This window comes from Paramacrobiotus metropolitanus, unplaced genomic scaffold (genome assembly GCF_019649055.1).
Source record: "Paramacrobiotus metropolitanus isolate TYO unplaced genomic scaffold, Prichtersi_v1.0 Parri_scaffold0000079, whole genome shotgun sequence".
Lineage (NCBI taxonomy): Eukaryota > Metazoa > Tardigrada > Eutardigrada > Parachela > Macrobiotidae > Paramacrobiotus > Paramacrobiotus metropolitanus.
In genome coordinates this window covers 523076-546052 of record NW_026570299.1, presented here as the reverse complement: position 1 = coordinate 546052, position 22977 = coordinate 523076, and the positions used below count along the sequence as shown (strand labels likewise).

Here is a 22977-nt window from a genome sequence, read left to right as displayed (position 1 = left end):
AGCTGGAGGACATGCGCTCCCGCTCTTTCTCCTTCCCCATGTGTAGCAAGTTACGTGAGTCTGTTGGTGGCGCTGCGCGTCGCCGTGCCGCTTAGATCAAAGCGGCCGCCGTCATGTACGGGCATGCTGTTTGCACTTGGCACTGTTCGTGTGCCTGCATTGCATGGTTCTCATTTCTCATTGCTGTCTGTCTTTGGTCCTTCGACATCGTGTGCGCGCGAGTGATCTCTGTTCTTTTACCACCCGCCACACCCTGCTGTTTTTCTTCTGCTGTTATTTCGCACTTGCTCAATAAAGAGGCCTTCGGTTGCGCAGGGCACTGGTCGCTCTCTTCCGCCGACCCCGGTCGGCCGGCTTTTCGCTGACCCACGGTCACCGCACACAGCCGATCACCGAGAGCACCAGCCTCCCAGCAGCCGGGGCTCCAGTGCCCCCAGTGGAGTCCGGAAGCGGTAACATTAACTAAAATGCACAAACCACCGTTAAAATGTAATCAGCGGGACTAAATATCAAGTCCCAACAGACAGACAGATTAAATATTATGATGTCTGTGCGTCGGTTCGTTACTCGATTGCTTAAAACAGGATGAGCGGACAGTAGAAGTTTTCGTACTAATAAGTAATGGTCATCAATCAAGATTCGAATGCAGCTCATATAGCTACCCGGCTAAGCAGAATGCCAGCACCTGACCGACGTTTCAAAAGATGCACAGGTATCCTGTATATGCATCTCCAATATCGGTGAGATTTGCCAGTGCAGCCTTTCAGATAAAGCTTCCAAATATGCACTTGACAATCGACCTACTGAAAAGACAAACAATATTTTAACAGCCATAACGAGTATTATCATGAAAGATAACCAGATAATGGGTAGGGCACACGAGCGATCACCAGATGGGCATTAGTCATGTACTGCCGGGTGTAACTGGGACTTGCGGTTTTTGACTAGCGCATTTACAGGGCAAGAGACAGAAATAACTGTAGTATCGTTATATCTTCACAGAAAAAAAATAATCGTACAAGTATGCTCTTCTCATAACAAAGCAGTTTTACGGTAATTGCAATCTCATAAATTCACCGAAATTTCTTTAGCTCTTGCTATACTTGCAAGTTAACAATCTATAAAAAATTTAACCTGCGACTATAATTCTTATTTCCATTTCTACTCGTACTCTTTTCCCGGATTGGTTGGGGCATCGTTCGAGCAGCATCATTGGAACGGTGATCCGCAGATTTTTCTTAAAACTTATTGGTAGTTGGCGGCGCCTGTGTGCCTGGTTCGGCATGGTGCTGCTGTAAGCGATGATATTCGATGATCTCAGGATGACTGCACCTCGATTGTCATCAACTGTCATATCGAAGGTTATCAGATCCGCTAGCCAAATTACGTTACGAAATCCGAACTAAATGAAAACTGCATGATCACATAGAACGCTTATCTGATTGCAACATTCTAGCTTAAGCGTTCCCAGTGTTCCCACAAATGACATACCCTGACAATTGTGATATATTCTGATAAGTGTGTGCTTGTCGGCGTATGCATTTTACGATAAGGCATATTGTGGTTATCGATCCAGCCGAAATATTGTTGGTCGGTTACGCAGCAGCCTGTCTCCTAATAAATTACTATTGTGCCGAATTTATATATAAGCATTTAGCATTTATATATAAGCATCAATCACTGGAGAAATCTTTTTTGAACTGAGACAGCTTCGTCAGCGACTGTTGCAAATTCTTCAAGCACTGTCAGTTATCCAGGCGCTTTTTTGGCGGTTTACCCAAATATCCTTCTAGATTTTCGAGAAATATTACGGTGTCAAGTTAATCATGACACAACAGCTATCAGCCGTTCGTTACACTGCAGACTTCGTTCCCTGCCAAGCGTCTCCCGTTGCCGAACTGGGGTCGTTCGGTTTGGTTAATGAGTATGAAGACCCGGACTGCAAAGTGTACGTTGATGATCCAGAACGGCGATTTTTGCGAGTCCTCTCGCCACAATGGGAAAACGTGCGGAACATCGATCTGGACGACCAATATCAGCAGTATGCTCGCCGAGCTGCTGAATTTCCAACCGGCAACTGGCGACCCTTGTTCCATATGCAAACATGGATGAAAAAGAATCCCGACGTCTTCAACAAGTTTAGGTGATCAAACTGCGCAATTGGCGAAGGCGTAATCGGTGTTTCCAAACGGTTAACAAAAAGCAGTTAGTTCGAAACCTAGCTTAAAAATAAATCGACAACCAATTACTTGTTTTTTTTTAAATACAGCTATTTTACGAACTGGCTTGAATTACGAAAACTTACAATGATATCCCGTTGCAGTTCTATTTCGATTTTTCGGTGCACTTAACTTTGTATTCTCGTCGCACAGACCGAATATTATTTGTTCCTCTCGTGCGCTAAGACAAGCCCTGGACATTCCAAACACCTGTGGCCACAGGACATTCAACGAGTCGTTCGTGGCCTGCAAACGCCGAGGCATTATTTACCTGACATGTGCGAAATTCGATCTCCCGGATGACAGGCGCCCAGTCAACTATCAGAAGTCATACCGGTAAAAAACCTCACAATATTGCGATACAAGAAACAGCCTCGGCTTCGCCTCCGCGTTTCTTGGGTTCTAAACTCTTTGGCCGGTTTACGGATTGTTAACTTAGTACGGTTAAATCTGAAGAGCCCGATAACAAAAATTTTATAAAAAAATGGATGTTTTGGTTTCGTGCAGTCGCACGCAATTACTTTGACTTTACAGATATTTTTTGTTAAATTTTCTTAGCGAAAACCATCCGAATCTAATTACCCACGAGAGTATCACATTACAAACTAAAAGGACGCTAAGACTGGACAGTGGTGCTAGATAGGTCACCCATTAAGAACTTAGCAGGCCCTGCTCTATTTTGCTCAGTAATATTGCAGTTTGGTCATACGTTCACCTAACGGGCTCTGTGCACTGGATAGCTTTGGTAGCTCGGTCACCCACCTACCTAACGGGATCTATGCACTGGACAGTAGTGGTAGCTCGGTCACGCGTTCACCTAACGGGATCTATGCACTGGACAGTATTGATAGCTCGGTCATCCATCTACCTAACGGGATCTATGCACTAGACAGTAGTGGAGCTTGGTCACTAGATCACTTAACGGAGTTCGGGCACTGGACAGTAGTGTTAGCTCGGTCACGCGTTCACCTAACGGGCTCTGTGCGCTGGGCAGTATTGGTAGCTCGGTCACCCATCTTCCTAACGGGATCTATGCACTGGACAGTAATGGTAGCTCGGTCACTAAATCACTTAACGGAGTTTGTGCACTGGACAGTAGTGGTATCTCGGTACTCTTTCACCTAACGGGTTCTGAGCACTGGACAGTGGTGGTAGCTCGGTAACGTACTCACCTAGCGATTTTTTGACGCACTCAATCAATAGGTGAGAGGACTGACCGAGCTCAACCTGTCCAGTAAGAAATATCGCTAGGTAAGGAGAAAATCGCTAGGTGAGGATGTGACCCTGCTACAACTACTGTCCAGTGCACAGAGCCCGTTAGGTGAGGAAGAGCAAAGCCCGCTCGATGACTCACTCACCTAGAAATTCCGCTCAGTGGGCAGTAATGGTGTTTCGGTCACTCACTTGTCTAGTGATTTTTCTTACTGGTCAGTGGTGGTAGCTCGGTCACCCACTCATCTAGAGATTCCGCTCAGTGGTCGGTGATAGTGTTTCGGTCACTCACTCGTCCAGTGATTTTTCGTATTGATTTATATTTGATATTTTTACATTTTATATCGGTTGATTTTAAACGTGTTTCGAGCTCGGCAACACCGGCAGCAATGTTTCAATAACGCGAGTGTTTGAATAAGTACAATAATTTATTTATTTTTCGGTTTAATTAGTGTGATATTTGTGTTAGTTGGTATTTTGTATCTTTATTGGCAATAGCCACCCAAATAACAAAAGATGCATGCGCTGACACCCTACTTAATCGTTAGAATTTAAACATTAAAAAAACAACCAAATTCCCGGTCCTCCCTCGGGTTAAAAGGTAACGTACTCAAAACAGCCGTAGCATTTCCTTTGACAACAGCAAGGCTGAATCGCTGCTTAAGGAAAGCGGTAGAACGCGCTTCTCCTGTCAAATCCCGAATTTTGCGACCCATAAAATGTAAAAATTCACTTAAAGCCGGACCAAATACTCCAAGGGTTTCCATTACTAGAGGGTAGAAAAGATATCCGTATTCCAAAAACGAATACTTTCCACGCTTCGCAGTTTCAGCCAGCTGGGCTACGCTGCCACATTTCTTGAGCTTCCAGTGACATGAGAGTCAGCAACCGTACACCAGCTGGTTACATCCCAAACGATCGGTTTTCCTTGTCTAACTGGTATCAGTGTCATCCCGTCCGGTCTTTTTGCGGTGGTTGATGACAAGCCGTTCGGTTCGATCTCACAAGGAAAACCAGCGCTTTCACAACAGTTTTTCGCGATGCTGTTCATTTCTTTATGTCTCGCCCATCGTCCTTTAGTCGTTTTGTTGCAGGATAGTCCATGATGACCGTTGTTTTCGACTTGTTTACCACATGCGTTACAGTTGTGCGCCACCACTACTGGTAAACCAAATCGCAAACCAACACCAATACGTACATCTTCATCCCTCAGGAATGTCCCCAAACAAGGTGCGGGTAATGCATTCAGCCAGGCTCCCGAATCTCTGTTTAAAGCTGACAGCAAAACCGCCCTGGCGCGCTCATTACCTTCGGTAGACGACATTAACGTGGATATGTCCCGTTCGATCACTGGCGTGTCCCAGGCGTACTGAAACTTCCGAACACATTCCGGGGGAATTTCGCCCTGCGTCAGTTGGATCCAAGATTCCACAGCGGTTTTTGTCAGGCACTCTTCAGAAGGCTGGTAGAATTCGGAAACCATAGGCAGCACAGAGTACACCGATGCCAAGTAGGCACAAACAGCTAATGTCTCAATGCGTCGTGTCCCCAAACCACCACGCCGTACTGGAAGAGATATCTGAGTCCATTGCGCTTCGGAAATCTTCACGTTGACCAACTGCTCCACCCCCACCCGTAGACAGCTATCGTATTCTTTCAGCAAGTCAAGGTGTTCAAAACCACGAGAACTGCGCAGTCCGTACAAAACCTTAGGAACGCTGAGGCAATTTTTAAGGAGAAATAAACTGTAGTGTGCCGGTAATTTCTTCAATCGTTGTACAAAATTCTTTAGTTCCTCCGTTTTTCCAGTTAAAAATCTCGCGCACGCTGAGAAGGTCATCGGTGCTCCCAACAAAGTGAAGTTGTCGGGACTGAGCTGAATCATATCTGGCCAAGTGCTTAATAATGTTGCACGGATCATGGAGTCATCTGCATCACATGTTACGATGGGAAAGAATTCGCACTTGCTGAAGTTTAATTCTAAACCCATTTTCGCGGCCCGTTCTTCAATTCGTTTTATGGCAGCCATTACTTTTTCTACTGTGCCAGCCATTGTCACGTCGTCAAGGAAGGCCAGAAGCAGTTCGCAATCTAAATCATCGAACAGCGGTAGCGTGGCTAGGCTGTACCCAAAGGGACCCGACGGGTCACCCTGTTGCACTCCGCGGGCGGACGTCAGCGTTTCTTCACCACAGACCAAATGGCTGCTGTAGCGGTAGGATTGCCAGAAATAACCATAATACGCAGGGAAATGTTGACGAACAGCTTGCAGCAGTGTATCCCGTCTCAGAAGGTTGAACGCGTTTTTGAAGTCGAGTTTCACAATTACGCGCGGTCCTGCGTGTGGGGTTTCCATATAGGCCCGGACCCCGTGGATAATTGCTTCAGCTCCGCCCTTCGTCCCGAAACCAAACTGCACGTTCTTACACAATTCCTTCATCCGCTCAGTGCAGCTATAACTCACAACTTTCGAAACCAAGCGCCGAAAAGTTTCACCAACCGCAATGGGACGGATGCCGCCATCTTTTTTGGCCAACGGGATGAGGTTGGCGCCGAAAAAGAACGGTCGGATGTCTTCAGGGACGTCGTTTTGTAGCACATGATTGACGAAATCTGTTAAGGCAGAACATAACTCGCTCTCTTCCCCACCAGGCCCGCACATCATATCTTTAAGGTGCTGCGGCCGTAAATCCGAGCAGCCACCAGCAGATCCTGAGGGAAAGCTGAAGACAGCTTTGAAAACTTCCGCTGGAGTGGCAAGTGGGGGCTTTAATGAGTGGTCGGGCGGGGGTGGATAATCGCTGTCTTCGGGCTCGGGTGGGTGCTTGCTGCGTACAGCCTCCAGAGTGTCGGCGTTCAGGGGAGCCAGTGCATCTTCCCCCATAACCACTCCTACAGCCCGTCGAACATTGTTATCCTGCAACAGGGATGTGGCCAAGGCCGTTAGACGCTCCTCGTTCAGTTCGCTTTTATGAGATTCAACGCGAATATTGCGCTGGCGAGGAGGATGATGATGGCATAATAAGTCGGCCAGGTTCTTGCGGATAACTGTGGAAAGGGACTCCTTCCGTAGGGATTTCGCAGCAGGTGAGGAGAGTGCTCTTGATCCGAATAACAGCAGATCAATCCACGCAGCTGACGAGTTATTTTGTATTGTATCTAGGCAAATATTTCTAAGTTTCAAGGTGACCTTTAAGATGGGTTGGAGCAATCTGGTCTTGATGCCGGCTTGATGCCGGCTCGATATTTTCATAAAAAAACACATGCCGGCCACTTCTAAACTATCCCGGATCTAATGGCGTTGTCCGTTTTTCCAGAAGTTTTATGGTTATAGTGATCTCAAAACTATGGGGCGCCGCGCGTAGTATAGATCTTGTACTTAATATTACTACGAAAGAAGTACCGATATGCAAACGGGAGATTTTTCGGTTGCAGGTTGCATCGATTTGAGCAGCTAGTAACCCGAGGTGCGGGCACTGAAGTCGATGACTTCTCTTCATTCGAGTACTTCTATTCTGTTATTGGTCGCACCATCGGCGACACGCGCGTACTCTATTCCCAGAAAGTCGACAGTGTTAATCCGCGGCTGGCTAGGACGACTTCGCCAGAGAACTACATGTCCTTACTGTTTACTGAAGACAAGGCAGCGGCGCCGCACGACAACCGTTGCACCTGGTAAGAAGGGACGGGACCGAAGTTGCTCACGAGTGATTTTAAGTCATGTCGTTTTTCAAGTTGAATATGGCCAGTGCTGATGACGCTGCGTTGCAAACTTGCAGGAAACACCAAAATGCTGAAAGAAGCTTATGGAGCAAATGTTTCGTCAGCGGCTCGCCGCGGGTGCTTGTGGGGCGGAAACGTGATAATTTACTTATCAACTGTGCGATGACTGAAGTCGCCCGGATTCCGGATAGCGCTACTGTCAGTACGAACTACACGTTTGAATTTTCGATACGCTCAGATTTAGAGTAATTGCAAGCGTGTTCGGTTAAGTATGTGCATTGATTTGAGACACAAAAATTCATCCTGCTGTGTGGAAGCCGACATCGTAACTGCCAGCACTGGAATAAGGAACGCAACGTCAGCTTCCTCAATGACTTTCTGAAATTTGTGCGAAATACTGTGCAACAGGACTACGAACGGTACGTACAATCATTGCTCATCGACGAATTCCTGTGTAACTGCTACGTTTCACTGTGACAGTTCCGCCTATGGATTCATTGTGGACTTCAGCAACCGATCTACCGCAACCGTACGAGCAACGGAATGGTGTGCCGGGTCCGCTGATTTCGAAGCGAATAACATACTGCGCAAATGGGATCAAGTAGAAGCTGCGTCGGCTGTTGTTTGATACGCCGATAATCGGTGTCTGAAATTAAAACCTGACTCTGTAGCAGTTCTAATCTTGCAGTAAAGCAAACTTTAAAATCAACGGAAGGCGCAGAAGTACGCAAGCACGATTAATACGAATAATGCAGTCGGTGATTTTGCTGCAAGTCGATTGTCATCAATTGTCATATCTGAGGTTATCAGAAGATGGATGTAGAGTTCCATCTTGGAATTTTTGTGGAAAGTTGGGTTTTCTACAAGAAGAACACAGTAATACAGTATATTGATGACTTTCGATGTAGATTGCATCCCGATCCGAATTTTTGCGTGGCACCAGCTGTGATTCTATGTCTGTGACTATGCTAAGTAATTGAATTAAGTTCCTTAATTAGTTGTCGTCGTTGTCGTTGCGACTATTGCTGGTTGTGGCATAGTTCCCGGTTACGGCCCCGGGGCGTAAACCTGGGCAGGATAAGGATACGGCGGCGGTCCGCCTTGCTGTATAAAGACCACCGGTGGTGTAACTGAATGGGCGTTATAGGTGAAAGCCGCATTCTGCACCGTCGCCTGCGGTCCACGATGGGCGCAAGCGACAGTGATGCCAATGACAATGGCCACAAACGCCACACATCCGATAACTATGCCGGCAGTGGCACCGCCACTAACCGCGCCATGAGTGGGCACTGCAATACACCGGATAAAATTCTAACATCAGGTTACAGTAGGATGAATTATTCATATGTTGCTTACCGAGATAATCGTGAGTCGCTGTCGTTGTTATTGCTCTTTTTGTTGTTCTTGTTCGTGCTGTTGTCGTTGTTGCTGAAGATTAACAGACTACAAAAAAAGTGTTGCGGATCAGTGCATACGCCTCCCTTGTCTACAACAGTCGCTTCGAAAAGTGGTTGTGGTGCGGTTTAGGCTTACAGCAACTTTGGCGAATGTTGCCGCGTCCATGCTTTACACCAAGGCGGAGTACGACGAAGGGAAACGGAGGCTGCGACGCAGCCGATCTTACGTTTTGTTGCAGGTAATTCGCCGACCGCATCGCTGGATGCGAGGCCGCAAGTGCAACCGGAAACGATTTCTTCAACGGAAAAGGCTGATTGGAAGCCAGCTGTCACTACTGGAAAGGCGACGAAACCGGAAGTCAGAATGAAGGCAGTTCTCAAGCCGGAGTAATAACCTAGCAACTGTTGTTGTGTTATTCCTGTTTTTATTTATTTACAGTTAGTCTGCTGTCAATCAAAGTATGTGCGGATAACATTTTATCGAATTATCGTGGTACTTCACAGTAGGATCTAAGCGTACTTTCGTATAAAATTCGTCTGTTCACTGCGCGATTCTTCTCTTCATCACAAGTTAGATTTTTTTTATGGTGAACCAAAACATGCACGTTGCAGCTGCGCTACTTCTACTACGAGTACACAGTTTAGCTGCCGACCTTCTACTGCGACATCAATTTTGCGAATTATTCTGCTGTAGTAAAGTCATACAAATTTTATAGCCACTGAAGATGATTGCGTTGTTTATCGGTGATCCACGGACAATTCTACAATGCGCGTCAAGTTTGCTTTATTATCATTCTGTCAAATATACCACGTATTGGGATTCTGATGCGAGTTGTGCGAGTATCTACCCTACCCGGGTAGTAGGCCGAATACAGATGAGTGCGCAAAATTGATGCACTGATTTATGAGTCATACAGATTCACTGATAACGCCCCGCGCATAGGTCAGATGGAGAATCAGTTGCTAAATTATAAAACGGAGCTGTAGAGCTAGGTTTTATAATTCATGCTCGCATTCATGGCCGCTCATCAACTCGTTAAAATCCTGAGCTAATAACCGTAACACACTGCAGTAAACTGTTTAATTACGTTGTACCTGTAGTTCGTCATTTAGTGTTAACATAAGCCAGATTTATTTCAGAATTCACACTGCTCTAAGATTTGGTATTTTCTTATACACTTGTATCCGTTATCAGTGGCGGTATCACATTAATTTTCAGCTTTTTTCTTTAGTCACAGGCTGTGACTCACAGCAGAATGATGAGTAACAGATACGTGCGCAGCAGTCGTACCGCAAATACAAGCGGGCTGCTGATATTTGACAGTTGCTAGTATAGTTGTGATTTGTCATCAACTCAAATAAATGTTCCGACTAGAAAATGCATATGAACCTTAGGTTTGCTTACGGAAATTTACTTTGAATAATAATAGCGCATGTGCGCAACCAAGTACAGTACTTACATAGTGTGCACAGCGCAACAGTTGCATGAATCATTATGCTAATCGTGCGATGATATTGTTGCGTAGTCTTGTCTTATCTCTTCTGCACTTAACGGCTTGAAATAGAAGACAAGTACTGTCTAGTGCGATTGTTCGTTATATTTTTGCTGATACATACCATGCAGCAGAGATAGAGAGAATCAGTGTTAACTCTTCCGGGGTGACACGCGACATCACATTTTCATTTCTTGTTTCCTTTTGACTACAGAAAATCCAGATTTACGCAAACCATCTAATTTTGTGCTACCATGACAGCCGTAGGAGTATCAGCAGCTGCCATCTTTTTAACATGTCTGTTTGCTCCCGTAATCCATGCCGCATCTTATACTTCCACTAGTATGTAATGTCTGTGCCTTTAACGCTCATTTCTTGAACTTTCTACAACATAGGATATAATATTTTAGAGAATCTGGAGGATTATTGCGGCAGGACCCTGAGCATTAACCGCCCGTACTCGTCAGGCGAAGCCGGTACTATCCGGTTTTGGTATATGCCAAGCACGACGTGCAAAGTGACTGTGACTCTGACCAACTGCTACTATGGATCGTGCAATCAATATTTTAAAATTTACCTCAATATAAGGTAAGCTTGTCGAAGTGAAAGTTCCGTAAACAGATGTATGCACATAATAAATAAAGTATGCCATTTCATTAAAATTCGTTCGTAAGCGACAGTAAGGCTAAGGTGGCTACCGGATTCTTGCACGGACCGTATATCAAGGGACGCCGTAGACGGATCTATTGTAATCAGCAGCTGTAATACTGTACTCTTATTTTATCATTTTCACAGGCGAAACATATTGTAGCGATAGTATTTGTACAACCGATAAGATCACCCAGTTATGATTCGTCATTCCATCGCGTTATGAATTCCGTACACCTCACCGGCTAGTTCTCCTCATGAATTTCTAGAATTCTGTCTTGAACTCAGCTTGCTAAAGCTTGCATCTACTTGTTCAACCTTTTCCTAATCTGTTGCCTTCGCCACCCCACTGGAACAGCATTCAGATAGGCTATTAAATTACAAAAATTTAAGCAAGTGTAAGAATTTGAACGTTCAGAAAGTGACACTGTAGGCTAAAGTGTGAAACAAGAATTGCAGCACAAAACATCCATAGTGCCGGATAAGTCTTCTTAAATACTACTGACAGTAATTAATTGTTGAAAAATATAAACATTTTCTTTCCAAAATGACATTTCAGTATTTCGTCTTTTTGTTGAATAGAGAATCTAAAATGCCAACCAGCTCGACGATGGAAATTTACGACACATCCAGCAGTCGCACCCTGGGCAAACAGTGGAATGGAGGCAGTCAGCCGCAGTATTCTAATCCCACATCGGCCGGTCAGTATCTGTCCAGATCGACTAGCCGACCGGAAATTTCCATTGAATTCACCCCCTCTCGCTTCTATCCTCCCACATCCAGCCACCAGGTCGTATTCGACTACGTTCTTGTCTCGGGTAATTCTAAAAGAAGTGAATGCATGAACGTTGACTTGGAAAATCTATGCAAAATTAACTGGGCGTGATGCTCTGTCGTAGATATCAGTGTATCAAAAAATACGTACTGCAGCGCCCTAAGCGGATATGTCAGTGACAGTTTTATCTGCGACACCAGCAACGACCGCGTCAACTGTCCTAGTTCCTATTCAGCCTCAGTGTACAGTATGGATCCGGCAATGTATCGACAAAGCTGCTGTAAGTTTTTTCATCGTTCAGAATATTGGTTGCTAACTTTATTTAAATTTTTGGAAAACGTCGTTCGATAATTCTTTACTCAGAAAGTGTCGCGTTTGATAAAGTTTATTCACAAAGATTTTAAAAATGGAATTGCTGATCCTGGCAGCACACGATGGTGGAGGAATATTCGGGTGTAAGCGCTTGTTTCGTCGTTCCGAATGTTTTTTGCTACCTGTTCCAGAAATTACTGAAAAAGTCTTTTGAAAATTCAGTATGCAGGATGCATCGCGTTTGAAAACGAGAAATCCACTCAGATTAAAAAAGCCCGGCTTTGATTGTTTTAGCACTGGAGGGTGGAGCGATTGCCGGAATCGTCATCGGTTGTGTGGCTTTTGTGGCCATTGTCATCGGGATCATTGTTGCTTGCGCTAAACGCCGGCCACGCACAACTGTCACCAATAAAGTGGCCTTTACCAATAACGCCTACTCCGCACCGGTCGTAACAGTATCCCAACCGGGTGCTCCGGTGCCGTATCCTACCCAGACCTACGCTCCGTCACCGTATCCAGCTGGTGCGGCACCCCTTCCTCCGGCAGTCCGTTAAATAGATGGCCCTCACAGGAGACAGGACCAAAGCAAACTAAAATAAACGAGCAAAATCCACTGTTCTGATTGCTGTCTATCTAGACTTGATTTGGTTTGTCCGGTCTCAAACCCCAGTCTTGATTTGATTGCCCCCACCGTTCCGTTGTTGTGTCGTAATAATTATTAAAAACAGCAAAACGCTTTCAGTAAGATTCTTGATGGCAGACTGTACGCTGTACTGTATGTACCAAAAATCTCGACCGGTGTGCAAAGAATTCATTTTTGGTGTGGCTTTGCGTAGTTGAACTTTCATGTTGCTTAGGCTCTGACAACGAAGCATTATTGGCACACCTTTGATCACTTTGAAACCTTGGTCACGAAGAACTGCGATTTTTGGTAATTATTAGTGCAGCAATGCGTAAACAAAAAAATAAGTGTCTAACAGTAATAAACTCCTTATTATGTTGGTGATTCCATTTATCCCATTGACGTAGTGAACGTAACGTAACGAGCATTATAGGCAGACGTTCCGTTCCGCTCACGCCATTTATCAAACATTCTGCAACCATTTCAGCTAGGTTTTGCTACCAAAGGAGGCGTTGAAGCAGCCGTCCATGGCGCCAGATCCTTCATTGAAGACGGTTTGAAATGCGACAGGCCTCAGGTATTCCTGAAGTTAGACGTAAAAAATGCGTTTAATTCTCTCGACAGAAACTGCATCCTGGAATCCACTAAAGAATTTTTGTCAGACTATTGTCCATATATATGGCAGTGTTATGGCACGCCGTCTTTGTTGATCCATGGTGCTAACCGTATATCGTCTCAGGCGGGTATCCAACATGGTGACCCCCTCGGCCCGCTACTGTATTGTCTGTCAACAGTTGGCTCGTATAAGCATCTTAAATCAGCTTTCCGCGAAAGCTTTCTGGATGATGACGCTCTGGGAGGACAGCAAGACGATGTTTTTGACGACTTGTGTACGCTGAAAGAAGACTTGGAAAAACGTGGACTGGTACTAAACATTGCTAAATGTGAGCTAGTGGTGGTTGAGGGAACCGAAGCAGACCGCGGTTCGGTTACGGCTGCCTTTCTCCAGTCATTTCCTGACCTGAAGTGCCCGTCGTTGAAGGGTTTGCAGTACCTTGGCGCCCCACTTCATGACGATGCCGTTACCGGGGCGCTCGTCAGTGCAACGGAGGTAGCCGCCCGTATGACTGAACGTCTGCAAACTGTACCAGCCCACCAGGCACTCTATCTACTGCGATGCAGTATGGGACCGGTAATGCTGCTTTACAAACTGCGTACCGGCCAATGTTACTTGCAGGAACCCTTGCTGGCTGAATTCGACACCATGATACGCGATAGCCTGTCCAAAATAACTAACACTGCTATCACCGACGTGATTTGGACGCAAGCGTCCCTTCCGGTTTCAAGAGGTGGTTTGGGCATTAGGAGCATTGTAAAGCTAGCACTGCCGGCCTTTCTGGCCTCGGCTTATTCAGTAGATCCCTGAGCCTCCGCCATTACGAATTTCCAGCCGGAGACGTATTGCAGTGAACCAACCACCAAATGGCAGCAGATGGCGAATCAAGACGCGCCACCACCTGAAGTTCGGGGAATGCAGAAAACGTGGGACGAACCTATTATATGGTCACAACTGAGACTGTTGGAGCGGGCTTTTGAAGACGATATCGCCATCCAGGCGCGGATGCTGGCAGTCAGCACCAAAGAGGCGGGCGCATGGCTCCAAGCACTACCGGCAGCATCCCTTGGAAACTTACTGAACGACTCCAGCCTAAGGACAGCTGTAGCGCTGCGCCTTGGTGCACCGGTATGCACACCACACCAGTGCATTTGCGGTGACCAAGCGGATGAGCATCGATATCATGGTTCAAGTTGCAAGTTCAGTGCCGGACGGAGACCGATCCATGAAAGCCTCAAAGCGGTAATTAAGCGCGCCTTTGCATTGGCCGGAATTGAAACTGAGCTGGAACCTCCCGGAATCTTCCGTACAGATGGCAAACGACCGGACGGAGTGACGATTTCCCCGTGGGAAAGAGGAAAGGCGCTGGCCTGGGATGTAACCTGCCGCAGCACCATGGCCTTGTCATACATCGCAGCCACATCCACTCGAGCCGAAGCGGCAGCAGCGCTAGCCGAGCGGAGCAAGACCGAGAAATACCGCAACACCACCCAGGATTACTGGTTCAGACCACTGGCTTTCGAGACCTACGGAACATTCGGACCAGAAACCACCCAGCTGCTGAACGTGCTAGGAAAGATGATCCAGCAGCAGTCAGGCGAACCGCGAGCACTAGAGTTTCTGCGTCAAAGGATCAGCATCGAAATTCAGCGGGGAAACGCAGCATCTATAATGGGAACTGCACCACCGGCGCGAATTTAGACAAAATATTCTTTGCCATTCGCCCGCTTGTGTTTGTAGATGTTGTGTAACTCGCTTGTGTTTAGTTTCTCACGATTTATGTAGAAAGTGTGAAAAATTTTGTTGCTACTAACGCGAATAAAAAACACCGGAGAAAAAATTAAGTGGTTCAGATTATGTGGATAACCACCGCCCGTCAGAATAAAACTTCAAGTCGTGTAGACTGCGGTGGCCAACGGCCGCCCAACGCCTTTTTCCCTTCTGTACTCGTTCCATTCTCTGCGACTGAGCAAAGATATTGCTGCTGGCTCGGCTCATGGGACAATCTCTTCCATCAGGCGGCGCTAGGATTTCGACTGTGCGTTTATAAGGGGTCGGTTGTGTGCTTTTCAGATGTGTAGCGTAGCCATTTTGATGTACAACCGGGACATTTGAAAAAGCCATCTTCACAATTTTTGGCATAAAAAAACTGATGTCCGGTTTTTCAGTGTAGTTATCGAATACCTCATTTACTTAATATCCCGATTGTGTTTGCTGAGTCGAACGATCATATGCCAAAATATGGCGGATGTAGGCCAGTTTTCGGTCTTCAGTTACACCAGAGACTTTCTATCGTGCCAGCATTCGACTGTCAGAGAAATCGGATGGTTTGGTTTATCCCGTGATAATTACGAAGATTCAGACTGTAAAGAGTACGTGCCTGATAAGGATCGGGTGCTGCTGCGGACCCTGTCGGATCACTGGAATCAAGTGAAGAACGTCAACCTGGATGATCGGTATCCGCTGTACGCAGAGAACACCGCGCTGTTCCCCACGGGAAAGTGGCGTCCCATGATTCATATGCAGGCATGGATTCAGAACAACCGGGACTTTTTTCACCAGTTCAGGTTAACTTATTTATTTTTAGAGAATGCATACTGGGTTTTTCTTAGCATCGTCGACAGACAATTACAATCTAGCGTCTGTATGACATTATAACGTAGAGACGTCATAAGCGTAAATATCACAAATTGGTCACCTTTGCCAGCGGGAATCAGTACTGCCGCAGTTTGCTCCCAAATATTTTAAGAAGCTAGTACCGCTGGTTTCCCGTTCCACGTACAGCCGGGGCTTTGCTGTGAGAAGGGCCCGTTCGAGCGGGGCGTTCAAGGTATTGAACTCGGGATTTTGAGGTGGTGGACATTATATGAAACATCCAGTGCCAATCACCTTCCAACCGCAGTTCCGCAGATTGGTGGACGAGTCCTTCACGGTTTCACCCATCTGCCGAGCTGGCGGCATTCAGTGATCTCACAATGGGCAAGAACGCACTCAGTATGGTATTGTTGGATCAACTGACGCCGCCAATAGTGCGGCAGAAAAGCGGACGCTCTCCGGCGAATTAGGGAATCAATCGTCCAAATTTCTGCCTGAATTCGGCAGGAAAATGATGGCGATTTCCTGAACATTCACCATCAAGTCATACACCTTCCTGCCGGTTATGCTGTGTGACGCATAATCATGTATACAGTGTTGCTCACCGGCGTAATCCGGCGTTTATGCAATTGTTGTGAACTATCTTCACGTAGCTATCTGTGTCTAAAGACGTCTGTTTTCTATGCTGATTTCTCAGCGCCATGATGAAGTTGTGATTGAGCGAATCATTATCTATCGTGTGCGGCTACAGTAAAGATCATTGATGGGATTTGGCGGTATTCTCCGTTACGTATAGTGTAGGAGAAACGATCATATATTATGGCGCTCCTGGGTGGATGCGTTTAGCAACCGTAATAGCCCGGTGACCTTTCTGTTCTCAGTCGATATGACGGCTCCCGTTATTGATCCATTTTATACCCATCTTTACGACACCTGTAATGAACGTTTAAAGGCGGTGGAAGCGGCTTTGGGTATGTGATTCCGTTATTCAGCGGATAGTTCTTTTGAATGTAATATTCGTACAAGAATCGCATATCGTACAATATTTGGTTGTTGCTTTTGTTCAAAATGTGTAAAGTTTTGAACTGTATAGTAGCACCGATCAGAAAGTTGATGAGCTGTTGCTCGTGGTCAACTCAACTGTTAATTCTCTTATCTGCTGGTAGTTTGACTGCTAATGTCGTGTTGGGATACATGCTGCACCAGGCGCAATCCAACATTATTTGTAATGCTATTCTTGGTTAAATAATTGTCGACGTTAATGTCCGACAAGAGCGGTAAATCAACGCAACCGCTAACTAAGAAAGCAGATAAGTCAGTTGCAACTGCAGCAGCAGATAAGCCTGTCGCAAGTTCAATAACTGTAGCTTCAAGTTCGAAAGCTGCTACACAGACTTTTCCGTATACAGAAGCAGACATATTAAAAAAGCCGGAGGACGGACGTTGCGTTCAGACGGTCAAGCAGAGTTTGCAGAAGGCGAATTGCCAAAACCGAAAAAGGTCAGGCGTGCCCAGGGCGAAATCAAATCTGATGAAGAATTAATATCAGATGACGATGAGCCTGTTACCGCATTAAGCTCAACACAGTCGGCTGTTATACTTGAAAGTGACGCTTCGCCACTCGTTGAGACAGGTACACAGTCACCTTTCTTGACCGATATACCAGAACGTACTGCAACGGTTCTCCTTGACGTTAATAATACTGAAAGTGTCAATATGGATGCACAAGTTAAAGCACTTACTGATGGCCTACAGAGTCTTGTAAAGGTCGCAACAGACGCTCCAGTAAGTGGTCCGCTGCAGTGCGATAAATTCAAGCCTTCAGAGCATAACGCTCGTGAATGGATGAAGGAGTTTGAAGAAGCAGCGACCATGTCGAATTGGCTGGACAAAACCAAAAATGAACGGTTTGCGTTCTACTTGACGGCTGGTGCCGCTAAGCAGTGGTATAACCTCAGAAAGCCGTTTGCGACTTGGGACGCTTTGCGTACTGCATTTCTCACAGAATTTGTCAGTGAGGATGAGAAGTGGGACTATCAGAACAAGTTGCAAAATCGCAAATTCAATCAGGATAAAGAGAGACTGGTTGAATATTACTACTCTATCATTGACCTTTGTCATAAAGTCGATACTGCGATGTCAAACGAAATGAAAGTGCGCTACCTGTTGAACGGTCTTAGTACAAGCCTACGTAATCATATGGCGGTGCTTAATCCGACAACACCGGAAGAGTTATTGACACGTTTCAAGGTGTTAAAAGTTGATTCGGAACGTACAAGTTCTAACACAAATGTCATTTTGACAGCTGAAGTCTCGGCAAAGCAGAAGCAAAGTGAAGACGACGAAACTGCTGCCGGTGATGTCAGTTCAGCAAACGTGTCAAACGTGCTGCAGTCCAGTGAATTTCAACAGGCTGTGGACAGAGCTATCTCTGCCCGTTTGCAGCAAGAGTTCCAGATGGCTGCCGGCTCATCGACACCTCCCGAGACTCAGTCAGCCGCGCCTGTGTTGACGCAAACGTTTGTACGGGGAGGCGCTGCTGGTGCCCGTGGAGGCCGTGGTCGCGGTGGCCGAGGTCGTGCTCGTGGACGTGGCCGTGGTGGTACACGCAACGGCGGCAATGGCGAATCCCGCAAACCGGCTGTGACGGTTGAACGGAACCAAGACGACAAGTCGCGGTGTGATTTCTGCGGTCGGCAAGGTCACCAAGAAAGCCGGTGTTGGGATCGCATGCGGGAACGTAAAGCGGCACACGCGAAGCATGGAAATGCTCTGCCGTCGGAAGGTGAGGGAAATTTAAACTCCAGAGAGTAGCTAAGTACAGGGGTTTAGCTGCTCATACGTCTGATCCCCCTGATTTTGCTGGTTTTCCTTTCGATGCATTTCCGATAGAAGAACCAAATGACGATTCAACTGTTCCGGCTCCAGTTTGCACTACGGCATATGTTAATGGTATGGCCGTGCCTGCTGTGATTGACACCGGCTCCGCTGTAACGATTATGAGTGTGCACTGTGCACAGATGTTAGATCTGTGTATTCAGTCATATACCGGGCGGCCCGTTAAAGGTGTTAGTGGCAAATTGATATCGCCTGTCGGCACTGTTTGTGTTGATGTGTTATTGGCAAACTGTTCGCACCAAATTAACGTACTTGTGCTAGACACGTACGATCGTGAATTATTGGTCGGTAATGATTTTCTGATGCGAACGGATCTAGTAATTGATTATGCCGGTCGTACTATACGGCGCTTTGATGAACGTGATGGCGAACAGTTCAGGCCATGGAAAGCGCGGAATCTTGTTGCAAGTCGCAAAGTGCACATTCCGCTGGTCACGTAGCTTGGGTGAAATGTCAACTAAACCGTAATCTATTTCCTGGCCGTGTGAAACCAGAAAATATGGAGTTTATAGTTTCCCCAAACGCTAACACGTTCGCTCAAAAGGGTTACGTACATCAAACGCGCTAGTCAAAATTGTCAACAATGTGTGTTATTTGGCGTCTGCAAATTTCTCTCGCATGACCCAAACAATCGGTAAGGGTCAGAATATTGCGTCTGCGACACCAATGTATGTTGACCGCGTTCCAGAGTGCTCGGTGGTTGAAACGTGTGAACTCCCAGAAATTCAGTGTGGTGCAAATTTAACTGCCGATCAAACTGAACAGTTGCACGCTGTGTTGCGCAAACACGTAAGCGTGTTTCCCACTGCTGAACGCCCTATTGGCGAAGTAAAGGAGTTTCGCATGTTATAGACACAGGCAGTGCATTGCCAGTGTCCCAACCTCCTTACCGGCGATCGTGGGCCGAGCGTATTGTCATTCGTACAGAAGTTGATAAAATGCTCCGCCAAGGCATTGTGACCCCATCCTGTAGCCCGTGGTCGTCTCCCATTGTACTCGTACACAAGCGAGACGGCACAACGAGGTTTTGTGTTGATTATCGCCGGGTCAATGCTGTTACCAAGAAGGACGTGTACCCAATGCCCCGCTTGAACGACGCGCTTGATCAGTTAGGTGGGTGCGCTTATTTTACTTCCTTAGATATGGCGTGGGGATACTGGCAGATCCCCGTAGCGGAGTCCAGCAAGGACCGTACCGCTTTTGTGACGCCTGACGGCTTATATGAATTCAGCCGTATGCCCTTCGGCTTGTGTAACGCCGGGGCGACCTTTCAAAGGTCAATGGACAAAATACTGAATGAATTCAGATGGCAGTTTGTTATAGTGTACATAGATGATGTACTCATCTATTCGAAGACGTTTGAAGAGCACATGGAGCACCTTGATGCCGTACTGCGCAAGCTTCGCCACGCAGGTATTGTGCTTAAACCATCAAAATGTGTTTTCGCGTCCGATTGCACCAAATACCTTGGTCATGTCGTTGACCGTAATGGTATTAGTCCCGATCCCGATAAACTGTTGGCAATCGCAGATTATCCAGTACCAGAAAATGTCACGGACATAAAGTCGTTCTTAGGACTTTGTTCGTATTTTCGTCGGTTTGTACGGGATTTTGCCGGTCTATCGGAACCGCTGGTACGGTTAACGAGAAAAACCGAACCGTTTGTGTGGTCTTCCGAACAGATGGTTGCTTTCGAAAAACTCAAACACGCACTAATTAGTTCGCCGATTTTAGCTCATTATGATCCAAATGCTGAGATCGAGCTACACTGCGATGCTAGCGGCCTTGGAATAGGCGCATGTTTAGTATCTAAACTGGGTGACTGCGAACGGGTGTTGGCGTACGTTAGCAAAAGTTTCAGTCCCGCAGAACGTAATTATGCGGTCACTGAACAAGAGTGTCTGGCAATTGTTTGGTCGGTTAAAAAGTTACGACCTTATTTGTATGGTAAGATGTTTCGCATTGTGACAGACCACTGTGCACTGTGTTGGCTTATGAGCCGGCGTGAATTAGCCGGTCGTCTGAGCAGGTGGGCGGTCTTGTTACAAGAATACAATTTTGAAATTGTATACCGTAGCGGCAAACGTCACCAAAATGCGGATGCGCTATCGCGACATCCCGTCGAACCAGCTGACAGTGCTGATGTCGAAATGGACATGTTAGTAGCCATGACCGACACTCCAGATTTCCACTATGAACAGGTGCAAGACCCACGACTGTGTGATGTGATTGACAAGTTGGCAATCGGTTTGGTGTCTCGGGACACTGTGTGTTATACCATGAAAAACAACTTGTTGTATCGCAAAGCGTTAGTTGACGGGGAAGACGTACTGCTCCTCGTAGTACCAAAACATTTGCGACGTGACATATTGTTCGCTTGTCATGACGAGCGTACATCCGGTCATTTGGGATTTTGGCGCACGTATACTCGTGTGCGTCAGCGCTACTTTTGGCCGCGCATGCGTGATCATGTGCGTAAGTACATACGCGGCTGTCGACAATGTCAACTTCGTAAAGTCCCAACTGATAAACCCGGTGGTCTTATTGAACCAATTCCAGTGGGCACTGCATTCGAGATGGTGGGAGTGGATGTTTTTGGTCCTGTTCCCCGTACCGCTAAAGGCAACCGGTATGTCATAGTCTGTACTGACTATTTGACAAAATATGTGGAAACAAAAGCTATTCCGGCGCAGACCGCTATTGCAGTTGCTAATTTCTTGGTGCATCAAGTAATACTGCGTCACGGTGCGCCGTCAAGAATTTTGAGTGACCAAGGTGGTCCATTTCTGTCAGATGTAGTTCAGGAAGTTCTAGTGCTATGTCAAACGCGGCATCTGAACACAACAGCGTACAATCCACAGTGTAATGGATTGACTGAGCGGTTCAATAAAACATTAGCCGTTATGCTTAGCCTGTATGTCAGTGATAATCAAAAAGATTGGGACCTACATCTCCCATATGTCACTACAGCTTACAACACCAGTAAGCAAGCCTCGACAAATAAAACACCATTTTATTTGTTGTACGGGCGTGAGTGCCGTTCAGTCATGGACGCACAGCTTGGTGCACTTCCGAATAACAATTTGAATAACATGCACGAATACAGTCAGGCTCTCGTTGAGCGTCTTAAACTGGCTAGTGATGTTGCAAAAGCTAATATTGAGAATGTCCAAGCTGGTTATATGTTGACCGGCAATATCAAAAGAGAACCGCGTGAATTCCAAATCGGTGATTTGGTGTTATTGTATACGCCGGTAACTCCTGTTGGTTTGTCTCCAAAATTAATCGCACATTACTTTGGACCGTACAAAGTGGTTAGCCGTAAATCAAAGCTTAACTACGAGATCCAGTCTGTGCGTACTAAAAAACGTGGTAAAAACACTCTTGTTGTCCACGTAAAGAGACTAAAACTGTTCACGGAGCCTCTGTCTGATTTGGATTTAATGGGTGACACTGATTCACAGTGGGACATTCCCGTCGAGGACGTGGATCCCGAGCTGCGCGTGGAAATTGAGCGGGACTGCGTCACCAAACCTCGTCGTCCTGCCAGGAAACCGGACGAGCCCGTCGACGAAACCGATCGCCCCGTTATCCGGACACTTCGTAACCGGACCCTACGGGAACCCTCGCCGTAATGCCTTGCCTTAACGCTTGCACCTCTTCTTTCATGTAATTTTTTATATAGCGTTTTCCTTCATTACGGTCATCCAATCGTTCAAGTTATGTTCCGTTTCTCAAAGTGATTGGTTTTCGCCGTGCTTCAAACTTAAGAACGGGAGTGCTGTGTGACGCATAGTCATGTATACAGTGTTGCTCACCGGCGTAATCCGGCGTTTATGCAATTGTTGTGAACTATCTTCACGTAGCTATCTGTGTCTAAAGACGTCTGTTTTCTATGCTGATTTCTCAGCGCCATGATGAAGTTGTGATTGAGCGAATCATTATCTATCGTGTGGGCTACAGTAAAGATCATTGATGGGATTTGGCGGTATTCTCCGTTACGTATAGTGTAGGAGAAACGATCATATATTAGTTACATGTGTGCGGTTTAGACGCTGGTAACTCTCTTGACCATGTGTTCTTCATTGCTGCAGTCCGCATATTGTGTGCAGTTCGCGCGCCTTACGACTGTTACTGGAGGATCCCAGTCGGCGGGGTACCTATCCGGAACATTTTGCTGCCTGCCAGAACGAGGGCATCATTTACATGACGTGTGCCAAGTTTGACGCTCCGGATCAGTTGCAGCCTTTCCCGGTCAACTATAAGAAGTGCTACAGGTGAACAAATGTACAAGTACTCGTACACCAAGCGATAGCGTTGAAAAAGTAACTCATCTTTTACATTATTTCCATTAAGAAGTGAATATCTATGCAACGGTGGGCACAACAAAGTTTTGTTGTAATACAGTTTGCGGTTTTTTCACAGGCTTCACCGACACACGAACACTTGGTCCCCGGGACGCGTGTG

General features: G+C 46.4%; 2 protein-coding genes across 4 annotated transcripts; both read left to right on the top strand.

The window, feature by feature from the left end:
* The first annotated feature begins 1548 nt into the window (after positions 1 to 1548).
* On the top strand, positions 1549 to 12559 carry LOC129595513 (uncharacterized). Of its 3 annotated transcripts, XM_055492555.1 has the most exons (9): positions 1555 to 2143; positions 2373 to 2555; positions 6867 to 7106; positions 7211 to 7573; positions 7635 to 9430; positions 10455 to 10632; positions 11275 to 11510; positions 11592 to 11747; positions 12074 to 12559. In XM_055492555.1, exons 5-9 carry the CDS (start codon positions 9277 to 9279, stop codon positions 12331 to 12333), a joined length of 984 nt encoding a protein of 327 aa, XP_055348530.1. In that variant the 5' UTR covers positions 1555 to 2143; positions 2373 to 2555; positions 6867 to 7106; positions 7211 to 7573; positions 7635 to 9276; the 3' UTR covers positions 12334 to 12559. The 3 variants fall into 3 exon arrangements, with proteins under 3 accessions (XP_055348528.1, XP_055348530.1, XP_055348531.1); XM_055492553.1 differs by lacking the exons at positions 11275 to 11510; positions 11592 to 11747; positions 12074 to 12559 and having other exon boundaries at positions 1549 to 2143; positions 7211 to 7352; positions 7443 to 7573; positions 10455 to 10576; XM_055492556.1 differs by lacking the exons at positions 1555 to 2143; positions 2373 to 2555; positions 6867 to 7106; positions 7211 to 7573; positions 7635 to 9430 and adding an exon at positions 10175 to 10386 and having other exon boundaries at positions 12074 to 12553.
* A 3663-nt stretch (positions 12560 to 16222) lies between these two features.
* LOC129595523 (uncharacterized) lies at positions 16223 to 22147 on the top strand. Its single transcript, XM_055492564.1, has 3 exons — positions 16223 to 16583; positions 17918 to 18397; positions 21975 to 22147. The coding sequence occupies exons 1-3, from the start codon at positions 16499 to 16501 to the stop codon at positions 22022 to 22024; spliced, it is 615 nt and encodes a 204-aa protein (XP_055348539.1). The 5' UTR covers positions 16223 to 16498; the 3' UTR covers positions 22025 to 22147.
* The last annotated feature ends 830 nt before the right edge of the window (positions 22148 to 22977 follow it).